The 17,383-nt window shown below is 34.5% G+C and overlaps 1 protein-coding gene across 1 annotated transcript in view; it reads left to right on the forward strand.

The window, feature by feature from the left end:
• The window catches only part of LOC100370800 (uncharacterized), a 52,502-nt gene extending 40,686 nt beyond the window's left edge, over positions 1-11,816 (forward strand). Inside the window, exons 11-15 of the mRNA XM_002733600.4 lie at positions 3,906-3,942; positions 5,950-6,098; positions 8,012-8,150; positions 10,500-10,584; positions 11,092-11,816. Of these exons, the coding sequence (XP_002733646.3) occupies positions 3,906-3,942; positions 5,950-6,098; positions 8,012-8,150; positions 10,500-10,584; positions 11,092-11,287 (606 nt within the window). The 3' untranslated portion in view covers positions 11,288-11,816. The remainder of the gene's footprint in view (positions 1-3,905; positions 3,943-5,949; positions 6,099-8,011; positions 8,151-10,499; positions 10,585-11,091) is intronic.
• The last annotated feature ends 5,567 nt before the right edge of the window (positions 11,817-17,383 follow it).

The raw sequence follows: 17,383 nt of genomic DNA on the forward strand, positions 1-17,383 counted from the left end.
ACAACACCTAGACAGCTGGCTATGAATGATACAAACAGTACCTGGACAGCTGGCTATGAATGATACAAACAGTACCTGGACAGCTGGCTATGAATGATACAAACAGTACCTGAACAGCTGGCTATGAATGATACAAACAGTACCTGGACAGCTGGCTATGAATGATACAAACAGCACCTAGACAGCTGGCTATAAATGATACAAACAGCACCTAGACAGCTGGCTATGAATGATACAAACAGCACCTAGACAGCTGGCTATGAATGATACAAACAGTATCTAGACAGTTGATTAAACATGATGCAAACAGTATCTAGACAGTTGATTATACATGATGCAAACAGCATGTAACAGTTAGCTATGCATGCTACAAAAAAATAAGCTTAGCTATGTGAGACCATGAATGTGCATCATGCAAACATCAACTCGACAGCTGGTTATGTATAATGCAAACAACATCAGGACAGCTGGATGCGCATAATGATGTATTCCTATTATGCAAGCACCACCTAGACAACTGGCTACGCATGATACAAACAGCACATCATATAATGTAAAACAAATCAAATGTGGTCGACTTTGTCGAGCGGAGCTTATCATATGAGTGATTGTCCGTCGTTGTCAATGTTTTACTTTTTCGACTGATTCTTGAAAACTACAAGCCTGAATGCTTTGATACTTGGTGTATATGTACCTTGGGTAGACCTCTCTTAGATTTGTTCATTTCATGATGATATCTTTAATTCTCTAATTTGATGAATATTTTTGTCATTTTTGGTAAAAAGTGATATTTTCGACTTCTTCTTGAAAACGCGAGTCTGATTGCTTTGATATTATATATATAGGTACTACAGGTAGACCTCTCTCAGATTTGTTCATTTCGTGATGATATCACTAATTCTCGAATTTTGATGAATAACAGCGGAGCTATCTCAGTCGAGAGGCTGCTTGTTTAAAACTTTGAGACAACTTTGTTCGGAAAATAAATTTATTTCAGAATTTTTCAACAGTTTTGAAATCATTGGTGAATTAATCAATATTGTTTGAAATGAACAAAGATTCTCATGTTTTTTTCAGTGAATTTTGCGGAAATAATGTCACCAATCTTATTTTATGAGTGGATTAAATCTAAATCTTGAATTACTATTTTCTAAAATAACATGCTAGCTAAGCGATTACTTTCAGTAAGAGGACGCTGTCATTGACAATATTTTGGTTAATACAAAATGTTCACCATAGAGGGCTCTGTTGAGTCAAATTGTAATACACTTAGGATTCAAGAAGAATACTGTAAAAGGATTAATTATTCACTGGGTTTTAATTTTGTTTATTTAGCTGACTGGAAAATGTGCTAAATTAAAACCCAGTGAATATTTAAAATTTAGCATAGAACACATTATCTAAATGACGAAACCGTGAATTTAAAACCCACTGAATATGCCTGAAATGGTAAATCAGTGAAATTTAAACCCAGTGAAAATTAGGCATTTTACAGTAGGTGATTTTCCATTCACTGCATGATCTCTAGTAAATCGTGAATGTCTGCCACAAAATGATTTGATATTGGACTTTAATTTCTTGTTTTTATTGTTCAATGTTGGAATATTAATCTTTACAGAGAGGAATGTAACAATGAGATATCTTTATTTCATCAAAATTGTATATCAACAAATGTGTCTAAGCACATTATTAGGCTGGCACCCAAAATACCCAAAAATACTTGCATTTGTTGACTCTCAAGTAATGTTTTGATGCTGATATGACCTTTGTTTGTCTTGTTTTTATGTTTGATTTCACACATAGCACTCACACGTAGATCACGCAGTGAATAGGAAATGGTGATGTACTGTAAATAACTTTATTTTAGCTGGAATTAATTTTCGCTGAAAAGACTTTTTGTGTGTTTTCTATGGAGTTTTTAGTTATGAGTTGAATGTAAAGTTTCTTAGCATTGGACACGCTGCAGTTTCACGACAGTTTTGAGCCAAATTAAAAGTTGTTTTTACATTACTAGAGATTTTATACTGAGGAGGGAGAGTACGTCAGGGATACATGGACAGAAAACTTGATTATAGCGGTTTGATGGATTTTGTAAAATCAAAAGTGCCTTCCTTGAGCCATGGACGTACTAGTACATCCATGCTTGAATGAATCACTTTTTCAACTGCAGTTTGAAAATGACGAGGGTATGACGACTGTTATTATGTCTAGTCCATTTTTTGTAACGGGTACAACCAGAGGTACATTACTTGGGGTTTGCAACTTGCATAGTACTGTATGGTGACATCATGTCAAGATCCCATTGAAGTCTCATCTCGTAGATATCGAGACTGAGGCTACGACCTTCTGACATGACATATATCAATGTTCAAGGTTTGTAATGAAAAAATAAAACTTTTCTTGCCACTATCATAGTGAAAAATGTAATACATCGAAAATGTACAGAAAATATAGTTCTCGTAATTTGTCATATCGTGGGCAGCTATTTTGATCCACCTGGACATCCCAGTATCCTAGTTACCTCGGGCATGCGCATTAGCATTTTTCTGAGTTGGAACGCTTATGCGAGAGCGAGATTGTGACGGGATTTTGGTATCATGTGACCGTAGTTACAAACCCCAAGTAATGTACCTCTGGTACAACTGACTAAAATGAGCGAGGGATTGACATTTTTTGACAGATTTAAGCAACACCCAACTTGCGATTTTTAAAATTGCTGAAAATAATTACAATATAAATATAAAAAATGACTAGACTAGTTTGTATGAACTATAACTGTGGTCCTCGCTAGAATTACTATTATTATTTATTGTATATTTTCTGTGAAATATAAACAACAACACTAAAGAATGGTTTCTGCACACTAGATAATACTTGCAATTCACCATACCGTGAAACCCCTATGAAATAGTAATCCCAAACCACACGTCCGTCAATCAGGTGGCGCCGAAAAGTGGGCAAAGACGAAAGTGTTTTTGCTAACTGACGGTCTGAATAATTTTCAGAACGTACTTTATTTTAGCTAGAACTAATTTCACTGAAAAGTCAATTTGGGTGTTTAGTATGGACTTTTTTTTTCACTGATTTTTTTAATGAGAATGAGAATGTAGAATATAGGAACTAAAGGTATATTTGCTGAATTCACTGAATCCTCATCCCTTCAGCAAGAATACCGGAAAAAAATTCCTAACGAAAAATTAAAATTAAAAATTAAAGTCCAGCTGGTAATCAATCCCTATACAGTAGTGTGTAAAATTACATTAATAATGTAATTATGAGACCGTGCTATAAATAGAACTAATATAATCATAGAACATAGCACAGTGTGTGAAAACAATTTGTACAGATGGTGTTACTTTGCTGTGTTTTTTCAGTCATTTGTTGTGAATATTAATAAAGAAGGTTTACTGCGCAGACAATGACAAAGTGCAAAATTATAAATAAAAAGTTGGACTCTTTTTGCAGGTTTTTGTTTCCTTGTTTGTTTTTTGCCCAAATCTTTTTTAATACTGTATTTGGTCTATTATAAAGACATCTGTAATAGAAGTGTAAACAAACGAACAGTTGCGTGTATTGTATACTGTGAAATACTTTATTTTAGCTGGAATTAATTTTTTGCTGAAAAAAACTTTTGGGTGTTTTGTATGGAGTTTTGATGAGTTTAATGTAGGAAAATAGTATGTTTGCTGGATTTTATTTTCACTGAATCATTCCTTCAGTGAAAATAGTAAAAATAAATTCCAAGCGAAAATTAGTATTTATTAGTCACATACACTACTAATAGAGCAATTATAAATCCCATTACATAATATCATTTGTGATATATGTTTGATATATGGTGAGTCTGGTACATGTATCTCTGACTTTCAACGTCTAAATATATTTATTGTGTGTTGTATTTTCAGGACACGAGCACAGAAATACTTGCTTCATGTGAAAAAGGTAAGAATGTCATTTAAATGTTTTCTATGGATATATGCTAATTTAGCTAATCCATAATTTTGCTAATTCAAGATGTCGCTAATTTTAAGTAAATACCACGATGAGATTGTTGGCATTTTAGCTAAATTAAGACTGTTAATTCTTGTCAAATTCACTGAAATTGCATGCAGTTATTTCAAGGTGTTATACAGTATGTCTTGTTTTTCAATGATAAAACAATACTGTAAGGTTATTATGAGGATACTGCAAAGTATGAACGAAGACAGTACAGCAGGAGTATCGACCGACACGCAGCGGAGGCCAATGCAACTGCATACTATCTGAGTGTATATTTTGCAGCATTCTCATAACATTATTATACATCTTTTCCTCTCGGGAATATATCATGGGAATGCCGAAATCCAAAACGTTTGGAACAGATTAAGCGAACTTTTTTGTATGGGCTGCGGTCAAACCCTGGGGGCAGCCATGTTGTTTTTTTAATATTAGAGTACGGTTACGCATGTAATCGTTCCATATTTGGAATTTGCATTTCCTTATATGGTAGGATGAAAATACCCAGTGCAATAGCGCAAAATTATGACACGCTGTAACCTATGGCGTTACAGTGACAGATGTATAATAATTTGATTTATCATACAAGAAAACATGTTATCATCTAACATGTGACCATGTTATCATGTGACCACAGTCCCTTTCTGGGGACTGTAGTGTGACATCACACTGTGGTGATAGGCAGTACATGTTGATATGGTATCGGATTAAGCGGTTTACAGTGTTAAGAGATGCAAGGTTTTGGGTTTGGAAGAATTGCATAAATGCAAACACCATATTCAATATGTATACCAATCCACACACCTGAACTTAGTTACTTTGTTTCTCAATAATATTAATAGTTTAAAATCAACTGATAATCTAATAATTGGACCCACAATCACTAATTAAACAATATTATTTATGTTGTGATTTCATGTAAAAAACTATATCAATATAAAATAAAATTAAAAAATTCTAAAATATATAACATTAATGATTTCATTTGTATGTGAGCTCTAACTTAATTTTGACCAGTTGAGGGCACTATTTAACTTCTTGCATTTTCGCTTTGCATACTATGGAAAACATATATCGATTGCTTCAAACATTAATATTGAGATTTCAATTTTCTCTTCTTACAACAGCCACATGTATCATTCAGACACCAAAACAGTGCATCTTGTACTTTGCATTTTCCTATTGTGTAACAAAAACACAAATATTTCATACTGTGATTTTCAAATGATTTAGACCTCAAAATAATAGTGAGCCATAGCGTCTTCCACACAAATGCCTGACTCTACTGATGAGAAGTGCAGGCGTTGGACACTTCTCTGAACATTGCTTGCTGACACATACAAATTTCCTATAATGGTCTTTACAGACGGTTGTCTTGATATGGAGGTTTTTTTTTTTTTTTTATAGATCACCAACTCATTGATTTAACATAAGATTTGTACAGAAAATAATGAGTTGGTAATGAAACAAAAACATATTTTTTTGAGTTAATCAAAATTAAATAGGTTTAATTTAATGACATTATTATTATTTTGTTTTTTTAAACAAAAGCGAATCTACAAAAATATTGCTGAAAGAAATGGCCACATATGACAGCTAGGTGTCATTATACACAGGCTGCTCGTATGTTATGCCTTGGGACAGCCTTAAAGTGATCACTTTAGACAGGTGGTCTTTCTATAAAGGTGGTCACTAACACAAGTTTGACTGTACTTAAAACGGTTGCCATAGAGGGCATACTTTTACTGAATTGCCATAGAGGGCATACTTTTACTGAATTGCCATAGAGGGCATACTTTTACTGAATTGCCATAGAGGGCATACTTTTACTGAATTGCCATAGAGGGCATACTTTTACTGAATTGCCATAGAGGGCATACTTTTACTGAATTGCCATAGAGGGCATACTTTAAGTTATAACTTGCTGAATGTAGATTATTATTCTTGTTGCAGCATTACTGTACATAGAGAGTCTGGGAGCCAAAGTGGTGGACGTACAAATTCCAGAACTTGAAGAACTCAGAATAGCACATTTATGTGTAGCACTGTCTGAAATGGGTACCATGAACAGAGAGGAATTCAACAGTTGTTTACATCTAATGGTAACATAAACATTCTTTTTTTAAAGGCACATTTTTTTATGCACCTGCAAAGAATATGTACATATTGTCTATACTGCTGGAAGGTTAATTATTGTATGGAAAATATTCAGTGACAAATGTACTACAAGCATTCTATCAGCATATGGATTTGATATTTAGGGGCAAAAAAAAAAAAAAGTGAAGTGACTGGGTATATATTTTTGTTTGCATTAAGATTATAATACCCGGTAATACCACAACAACAAGACATATGTTTAGTGTGATGTGCTGCTTTCGAACTGACATGCGTGGTAACGAAAAGCAAAGATCATTTTGAGGGGCTAACTCCATTTCAACAAACAAATGTTCAACACATATTAAAACATTGAATAGTTGCCTGTTGGTAAATAATTATTTGGGGTTATTCGACTGTATTGATATAATAATATGAATTTTGAGCGTAGCCCCCTCAGTGGTGACAGTGCAATTTTGTTATTGTAAGAGGGCGCCCTGTAAACACATGCTATATGGGTGTCAATGAGAGTTAGTTTTTAGTGTTCCTTTGACCACAAAAGGTTGTTTTTTTTCCTTGTGATTTTGGCTTATTATCTTTCAATAAATTATTAATAAAAGTAGGAAATAGATGGATAATAATCATGTATATCAAGAATATTACAAATTAGGGAAGTATGGGTTATGTGTCGGCTGATACGATCACCACACTGTCTACATGTTGCTTTCCTTATTTGTAAAATGTACATAACATTTACGTCACATTCGAACATTGTTAACATCAGATATGGCAACAATGTGCGAAGCAACATTCAGATTAAATTACATCACTAATCATAAACTCATGAATCTCATAAAATACTTTTTGTTGGCATTCTAGGTTTCAGTAAACTGATGGCGTTACGGTGACAGATGTATAATAATGCATATTATCCTCCACTCTATCAGACTCTGCTATGTGTCACTAGATATAATTTGGTCTCCGTCCGTGCGTCTGTGTGTCCGTCCGGAGTCGTATCTCAGAATCCCTTGGATCGCTTCCGTTCATTCTTTGCATGTGCCTAGTGCTTTATGTGGGACATATGCACATGCAGTGGTTTAGCGATTCAATTCAAAATGGCTGACTGGTAGCCAGCTTGTTTTTTGAAAATGTTGTATTTTGGACATGCTTTGTCAGTTTTTATTCAAACTTGGTACATAGATTATACATGTTAGGATACATGTCCATGACGATTTATTTCGCAATTGGATCAAAGATGGCCGACTGGCAGCCATCTTGTTTTTTGAAAATGTTGTATTTTGGACATGCTTTGTCAGTTTTCATTCAAATTTAGTACATAGATTATACATGTTAGGATACATGTCCCCAACCGTTGGTGAGTTCCTGAGTCTGTGCGTCTGTCCGTCCGTCCGTCCGTCCGTCCGTCCGTCCATGAGCAGTCTGTCCAGAGTCATATTTCAGAATCCTGTGAATCGATTCTGTTCATTGTTTGCATGTGCCTAGTACCTTATGTGAAACATATGCACATGCAGTGCTTTAGCGATTCAATTCAAAATGGCCGACTGGCAGCCATCTTGTTTTTTGAAAATGTTGTATTTTGGACATGCTTTGTCAGTTGTCATTCGTATTTGGCACATACATCATACATATCAATGTGTTTCATAATCAGATCAAAGATGGCCGAATAACGGCTGTTTTTATTTTTGGCCATATTACTGATGTAAATAAACAATCTGTTGTATACGCCACTTGGAACTCAAGTTTCAAGGATAGCTCGCGACAACCCCTCCGCTTTAATATGATGAGCACAAAGAGAACTTTCAAAAATTTAACGGGGACTGTGTCATTTTCAATGACTTGTATTTACATAAATGTAAATGCCACTTCATCACCTTTATATTAATTCAATTGTCATTTGCAGGGAGGAGATACCATCTCTTCTAACGGCGTAGGCCAACTCTTCACTGGCTCTGATTTTGTCCAGGCAAATCAGCAACGAGGTCGCTCCATGAAGTTTATTCGGGAAATATTTGGCAAGGTTGACTGCATCATAACACCAGGTGAGCCATCTTTAGTTCATGGCAACCAACTACAATGATGCTGAACTGTCTGAGTTATGGACACCGAGTTACAGAATCATTGAATTACAAAAATGCTGTCTTGTAAACAATCTAATACACGTAGCTATTTAGATAATTTGCACTGTTATTTGCTGAGACACCCTTGAACAGTGTAACAAGATTACCCTCGCATGTGCAACATATATAAATTTGGTTGTTCGGGATTACTTCAAAGTTGAGTTTGGGCTGTTTTCTCAACTTTATCTGTTTTCATCGGGTCTTCGACTGGCGTTCCACAGCAGCCTGCGCAGAGCCCATAGAAATACAGGGTACAGTGGTGAGCGTCTTAGCAACGTACAAACTTTTGTGACATAGGCGATATACACTGATATGGTCTTCAGGACTTTCAATATAGGGACATTCAAATGGTTTGAATATGTAAATATTCTGGATGTAAAAGTGCAAGATTGGAGTAGTTTAAAAGGGGCGGGGCAAGGGAGGTAGCTAGTACAGTTTTTACCTTGCCCGTACCATCAAAGATGGAAGGGAAAGGTATATTAAGGGAAAGATTTTGTCCGGCATTGTCGTCGTCGTCGTCTTCGTTGTCGTCGTCGTTAATATTTGTTATTGTGTGCATGATAACTTTACTAATTCTATTCCAAACTTTATCAAACTTGGTCACCTTGTTCATCAGTATAAAGTCTTCTCTGAGTTTGAACAACAGATGTCCTGTATGAAAATATCATGCAAAAATTGAGAAAAACTGATAAAATATTTCGACTGTTTCTACTTGACTGATCACTGGTGATACACATCAAAGGTCACTGATCTCAGTGGAAATATGCATTGTTGTATGTGTTCAATGAAGCAAATGATTTATCTTGTAATAATATCCTTGGTAATGTATCTCAGAATCCCTTACTGGGTTTCAAAACCAACTCATGGAGAGATTGCACAGTCTGATACACATTTGCAAACCTACCAATAAATCTTTACAGAAAACAAGATGTCAGAAAATCAATATAGGCACTCCTATGAACTGGGTGCCAAACTTTGATCAAGATCTGAAGCTAATAGAAAATCTGTTTAGTTCAAAGTTATCAAATCAAAAACAATACATAAAAAATACATAAAAAGCAAAACATTTCATCCACATTTTAAAAAGAAAATTGTTCTAAAATATATGTATTCTGTATTTGACAAACAGTTCATTCGACAAATGAAAACTCACAGGAATATGTTTCAGCTATTAGAACAGAATGATAGTTTTTATAATACTAGTTTAAAAACTCACTTCAAACAAAGATTGCAGTGTTTGAAGATGTAGGTTCTCAGGAGGCAACAGTACTGTTGACTTCTCCCTCCACTGGACACCAACTAACTATTTAAAGCAGAGCTTGCAACATGATAGCTATTCATAAAGGGTGTTTGTTTTTTTTTACTTTTCATATAATACAGTAGTCACACAATGAGTCAGTTCATATTTGTCTCAGTGAATCATTAATTTTTGACAGACACCTGTACAAAATACTTGGACAGATTTTCTGTTATCTTGCACGTTTTATGAATCTATTCACGTCTAAATGCAGCACTTTTTTTTTGCAATGAGGCATGTTTTTATACTAAAATATCTGAATTACTTTGAATAAAGCTGGAAATTATGTCCCTTAAAATAATTAAACAAATAAGGCACCAATGTTTTTGTAAGATATTTACATCTTTAAAGGACATTCGGTAGACTGATTCCCCACTGTTAGTTCAACCCCAAAACTTTTTTGTATTCAAAATTAATTATGACAATGTATATTTATATTGAAACAAACTATGTTAAAGGGAATTATATTATATAACAAAGGGCAAGGTCACCAGAGTTCAACTATGTTATGGAAAATAAAAAGGGCTCTTTACAATTTACAAGGAAAAACAGATGTTTTTATAGTTTACAGTGAAAATTGAATTTTGCAGTGAATTGTGTCATCTAGTCGTTTTACAGTTTCGAAAATTTCCCTGGATTTTTCTTTAAGACTTTTTTTATTAGGATGTAAATTCTTGTACGTACCGAGAAAAATTAAACATTTTTACAGTGTACGAGAAAAATATTTGATTGATTACGTTGTACGTCTAGCCTGTGATTACAGAATTACAGAATTTATTTTTTCAATTTACGTTGTACAAACAAAAAAATATTGCAATTACGTTGATGTCATTTATGTTTTGTGAAACTTCAAGCTGAAACGTTTTTTTTGGTCCAGTGACATGTGTTAGAGGAACATTCAGGTTTTAGAGACGTACAACAAATTTGGTGAATTTTGTTGATGATGTTTTTTTGTTTTTTTGTTTTTTTTGTAGCTACTGGTAAAACGGCTGTTAAAATCCACCCCGGTGACTTAAAGTATGGAGCAGTTGAAGAAAGCACTTTAAACAACTACATCAGGTATAGAATAGGGGAAACTGTTTGTAATGGATGACTTACAGGTTTCCCTGAGTCTTTCAAACAATTTTCTGTCTTATTCAGAGACAGATGTGAAATAATAATCACTAAAATCATTTTCTGAATATTTATCCAAATCAGCACACTATGATGATTTACAGAACTTGTAATCTGTGAATAATTACATTTTCTTGACCTTGTTAGTGACTACTAGTGACTTCATACAAGTTGTTAAACATAATTGGATATAACATTCACATCAGATACTTTACTATTAACACAAACTATGTGAGGCGATTACCATCATGATCCTGCTTCAAACCATTGTTGTTTCTTTGTAGACAAGATCTCTGAAACTCCGGGAAAACCTTGTGATTTTAGTTTTGCAACTATTCAGATTTATTTATCTTTAACCTCTCATGAAAAAAAAAAAAATAAAATGACATAATTTTCACTTAGAGTTTAATATTTATTTGCAATAATATTTCACCTGTTTTTTTTTTATTCTAGATATATGTTTATTGGAAACATGCTGGGTCTTCCAAGCCTTGTTCTCCCCATTGCTTATGACACCAATGGTCTGCCAATTGCTCTGCAACTTCTCGGTAATTGGTGGCAGGAAGACGTTGTTTTGCGTATTGGACATGCCACTGAAGGATTTCTACAGAAAGCTAAACCACAAGTGCATTATTCTCTATTAAGCTAGAGGGCATTCTAGTAATAATAAAAAAGTTAGAGGGCACTATAGTGATTTTAAAATCCAGCAAGTATATCATAAGAGAAATTGCCTGAAATCAATATTCTTATCTCATGTGTTATCATATTTATGAATTATGAATTTTTTAGATCGCTTTATTTGACATTACTCTCATAGAAAACTCAGATGATGGCAATGAAGTTTTATAGGATTTGAATTCATACATTTATGAAATCTATCAGAAATAAGGCAATATCTATTGAGTACCTGTATTTCCAAAACTTTGAAAATCACAGAAGATTATATTTGCAGAATTATAATTTTGAATTGTGTGAATTTAAATTTATGAAATCTACCTCTGATGCTTTTCATTATTATAAATATCTATAATGAAATCTGTTTTTGTTTTTTTGTATATGTACACTCTGAATTTAGTAAATGAGAAAGATGAGGTCTGCCACAATTCCCCTTCCGCATGTAGTATATATGTAGTCCCTTTTCAAATATAATCCATTTCACATACATGGTATACATGTGACGATTTTAGTGCTAGTTCTTTCATCAAACAAAAGCATTTCTGTTTTACAGAAAAAGATCTCAGTTGTGTATAGGTGGAGTTTTCAAGTCGTATCTTTGACATGGCCATGTTCAAACTTAACACATCATGTCTTGTTTTTCTCGCTTAACACTTGTCAGTAGAATATCCTAGTACTACAGTCCTTTGTGGTCTGAAAATCTAAATAAATCAACCAGTACTATTTATTAGTCCCTGTTTGAACGAAGTTCAGAAAAGGGACTTATAATTCGGTCTCTATCTGTCAGTTCGTTTGTTCGTCCATCCAGAGTCATATTTCAGAACCCTGTGGATCAAATCTGTTCATTTTTTGCATATGCACATGCAGTGGTTTACTGATTCAATCCAAGATGGCTGACTGGCAGCCATTTTGTTTTTTGAAAATGTGGTATCTTATGCATACTTTGTCAGTTTTTGTTTAAATTTGGTACATACATTATATATCTTAGAAAACATGTCTATGACGATTCGTTTCATGATCGGATCAAAGATTGCCAACTGACAGCCATTTTTTTGAAAATGTGGTATCTTATGCATGCTTTGTCGTTTTTTTCTTTGTTCAAATTTTGTACACACATTGTACATTTTGGATTACATGTCCATGACAATTTGTTTTACAATTGGATCTTGCTTTTTGGCCATACTACTATATCCCCAAGGCTTAACCACCATTTTCATTCATATTTGGCACATACATCATACATATTGGAATACATGTCCATGTTAGTTTGTTTCACAATCTAATAAAGAGGGCTGACTGGTAGCCATCTTACTGTTTGACCATACGACTATATCTTCAATACTTTTGGACCATTTTCATTGATATTTGGCACATACATCATAAATATATGAATATATATGTTCATGTCAGTTTGTTCCATAATCAGTTAAAAAAATTGGCTGACTGGCATCAATCTTGTTTTTTGGAAAATGTAGTTTCTTGGACAGGATTTGTCACTTTTTGTTCAAATTTGATACAAACATGTATGTTGAGATACATATCCAAAATGACCAACTGGCAGCCATATTTTTCCAAAAGTATCATTGACATTTTTTTCAAATTATGCATGTTAGGATTCTTGTCCCTTTGGCGGAATTTGAAAGAGCGACTAATATTCTTCAACCTGGTATTTTTTAAAGATTTTATTTTTCATTCTGTTCGTCTGTTTTTTTCCAGTTTAAAAAATGTGAGCTGGCTGGAGCCTTCATCCCTTGTCTATTTCTTGCACTAGATACCAGCCGATAACACCCCCCCCCCCCGCTCATAGGGAGTGTGTACAGTTGATCATAGTTCCTGGGCTCCCTGTGTTTAGATACAAAAAAATGCATGAATAGCATATCTTGTTTAATTTATGACCATATATTTCGATTTTGGAAGAGTAATTCAATACATCTAATTTCTGTTGATACTAGACCAGTCATTTATTTAATCTTGATTGCTAACTATGTTTTTAGTCCGTAACTTTATTTTTGGAATGAATAAAATCCCCCTTATCCCAGCAGGGACTATATCATTAACAATTTTTATTTAAGTGAATTTTTTGGAAGGAGATTTTCAGCCCTCAAGTGGCTGTGCCTAGTACAGAATTGAGTAATACTAAATCATCTGACTCGGTATATCACGGAATATTGAACAGAAAAATGCAACACGAGAGTCAACGAATTCGTCAGTCTTCATGAATTTGCCGAATCACTTTGGTGTTTCACGAGAACGCCCCCAACGGTACACTCATTATATGCGCTGGTAATGCAAATTCGTATATTTCGAACCAGTTGGACAGCCGGGCCAAGGGAATAGTTTATTTCTAGTATATTTTAACGAAAACGATTTTAAATATTCAGCGACTAGCACGCGCTTCTTTAATTTGTAACTATGGTTTGTACGTGCGACGATCAGAGCAGCGCTTTTGTATAGAGTAAAATAATGAATAAATTTCATCCATTTAGCCGAAAATAAAATTGCAGTGTCGCGCAATTTGGTGGATTTTGACGACTCTACTAAATACAGGGTTAAGAAAGTGTTCGACTGGTACAGGAACGATAACTCCAAAATTTATCATAATATTGTTTATATTGCACATTTAACAACTAGTAGTATACATTTTTATGCAATATTTGTTCACATGACATTAGTTTGGAATACGTTATCTATTTTAAATATGTAAAATAAGTTGTTTTTATACGGCACCCTATCGTTTCTCATTCCCATGGCTTTGTGAAGTTAAATTTGTTCTTACTGTTTGGGATCAGATTCTCTTTCTTCGAAAAACTGAAATAAATAAATAAATAAATATAACGCGACTTCAAAGGGTTCAAAAATCTAATTAAGCATCTTTTTTCAGTCTTTCCAAGGAAAACCGTATTGATTTTTTTTTTAAATAGAATTTATTTGTCTCTGGTAGATCTATTATTACCATGAACCGGAATTTGCTGACAGCCTTATTTTGTTATAATCGCGAAATCATTTAAAACAGGTTTTCCATTTTTCACTTGAACACGTTCAACAGCTGTCAAATCAAGTATTGTAATAATGTTTGTTATCCATTCTGTGTATATTCAACATATTGGATTTCGCAAGGGATTGTGGGATAGAAAATTGAACTGCAGAGGGCGTGGGGGCCTCGCAACTTTTTCATAGAGCCCTATTTTTACCCGGGGGACGGTCGATTCGTCCCAAGTCGATTCGTCCCACAAGTCGATTCGTCCCAAGTTGATTCGTCCCACAAGTTAATTCGTCCCACAAGTTGATTCGTCCCACAAGTTGATTCGTCCCAAAGTCGATTCGTCCCACAAGTTGATTCGTCCCAAAGTCGATTCGTCCCACAAGTCGATTAGTCAGATTTAAGGTTAGCCCACTACTAACTCGCCAAATAAACACAAAAAAATCCAAACAACGAACTGTTCACGTACACGTCATGCACTGGCATGCGTAATTGTTCGTTTCGCCACTTTGTTTTTGCCGACGTTCTATACAAATACACCGTACAAGTTATTAGTCAATAAATACAAATACACCTTACATGCAACGTACAAGTTATTAGTTAATAAATACAAATACACCTTACATGCAACGTACAAGTTATTAGTTAATAAATACAAATACACCTTACACGCAACGTACAAGTTATTAGTTAATAAATACAAATACACCGTACACGCAACGTACAAGTTATTAGTTAATAAATACAAATACACCGTACACGCAACGTACAAGTTATTAGTTAATAAATACAAATACACCTTACATGCAACGTACAAGTTATTAGTTAATAAATACAAATACACCGTACACGCAACGTACAAGTTATTAGTTAATAAATACAAATACACCTTACACGCAACGTACAAGCTATTAGTTAATAAATACAAATACACCGTACACGCAACGTACAAGTTATTAGTTAATAAATACAAACACACCTTACATGCAACGTACAAGTTATTAGTTAATAAATACAAATACACCGTACACGTAACGTACAGGTTATTAGTTAATAAATACAAATACACCTTACATGCAACGTACAAGTTATTAGTTAATAAATACAAATACACCTTACATGCAACGTACAAGTTATTAGTTAATAAATAAATAAATACAAATACACCTTACATGCAACGTACAAGTTATTAGTTAATAAATACAAATACACCGGACATTCAACGTACAAGTTATTAGTTAATAAATACAAATACACCTTACATGCAACGTACAAGTTATTAGTTAATAAATACAAATACACCTTACATGCAACGTACAAGTTATTAGTTAATGAATACAAATACACCGTTCTGTCATGAATTTGTTTTTGCGTATCTGTTAACCGACTTAATTAGTTGATTATTAGCTGAATTGCTGTGTTATGTCTGTCATCGTTCAGGCCTATTTGAAGTTTTGGACGGAACTTGGCTCAGTGATTTGGAACTAATTACCAGATAACCGTCGCGATTCTGACAGTTGGTATTCCATAGTTATTAATGTAGTGAACGATTAATCAAAAGATATGACGTATTCAGTACTTAGTGTGATTGGCTGTATGATTGAAGGTTACGCCCTAGAGTCTTTTTACTGTTTTGTAATTGGTTAGAGTTTTGAAAATGAATAAAGTTGTTTTAGTTGGTCTTGGGGAGCACAGCACGATAGACACAGAAGAGAGAGTGCAGTCCTGGAGAGTCGAGAGTCCAGTCCAGGGGCGAGCCTTGAGGCAGTCCAGTCTTGGGCGAGTCTTGGTTCAGCCAAGTGAGAGTCTTGGGGACTTTTCCCCAGGGCGCTGTGTCTTATAGAGTGCTCCAAAAGATCGACTAAGACGAGAGTTGAAACGTATTTCGTTGTGTGTGCCTTATTTGACTGTAAAGTTAAAGTGACTTTCCCGATCCCGTACCTCAAGGGGACGAGATAGAGAGACGAGACGAGATTCCCCCCTGACAAATGTGGAGAACCCGAGAGAAGAGAATTACCCCCTGATAGTTCACACAACGTGGAGTTATTAGTTAGCGTGTCAGTAGCAGTTGGCATAGAAATTGACCCTGTTCAAGATCGTAATGCTGACCAAAAATTAAAAAAATTGGACGAATGTGAATTGGGACGAGTGTGAAATGGGACGAATGTGAATTGGGACAAATCGACTCGTGGGACGAATCGACTTGTGGGACGAATGTGTTGGGACGAAAGTGAATTGGAACGAATTGACTGTGAATCTTTTTACCCATCATACACAACGCATTAGTTTTTTTTAATTATGGTTACATTTCTTCCCTATACGTTCAATGAGCTGTTACCGTTAAGATGTATTGCCCATGGAAAAATACAATACGACCGATACGTAAAGTAACGTGCGCCACAATGTGTTTAAAAGCATGACCATTAATGTAATATAAAAGGACTTATGATATGTATATCATTAATTAGTATTTCAATATAATTACATTAACAGTTATGCCGTAACTTGCATTACGCATTTTGTAAATCTTCTTCAACATACTTACCTATAGTCTTTGCATATTTCAGTTTTATTTTATTTTTTACCAACTATCAATACCGACTCCGTGGTGCAATACTACAATTAACGCGCCTTATTTGTTGATCAACGTTTAATTTGATAATAATTTACGTGTTCGAACAGTAGTCTCATTCCAAAAATAAATATGACCCAATTATTGCTTTAAGTTGCTGTTTTACTTAACTCCTCTATCGTATGAGATGTACATCAAATACAGATATTGAAGAAGTTATAGTAGCTATTCGGCAGAAATATTTTGTTTTTAAAGGGCAGTAGTCGTAGTGCCACGCATGCGTGAGATATATGGGTTCCGTATAAACAAAGATGGCGACTATGACTGTTGCACAGATCAACGAGTACAAACTGAGACGTTACCAAGCTTTAATTAGGTATTTTCAGGTGATTTTTACCAACAGAAATGTCGCACATGTGCAGCGCGACGACCACCGCTCTTTAATTTTATAGTTTGAAAAAGATGCAGAATAGACAATGAGTTTTAGCTCATTAGTACATTTGAAATTGAGGGGAGAC

This window comes from Saccoglossus kowalevskii, chromosome 11 (assembly GCF_978046115.1).
Source record: "Saccoglossus kowalevskii chromosome 11, keSacKowa6.1, whole genome shotgun sequence".
NCBI classification, from domain to species: Eukaryota; Metazoa; Hemichordata; class Enteropneusta; family Harrimaniidae; genus Saccoglossus; species Saccoglossus kowalevskii.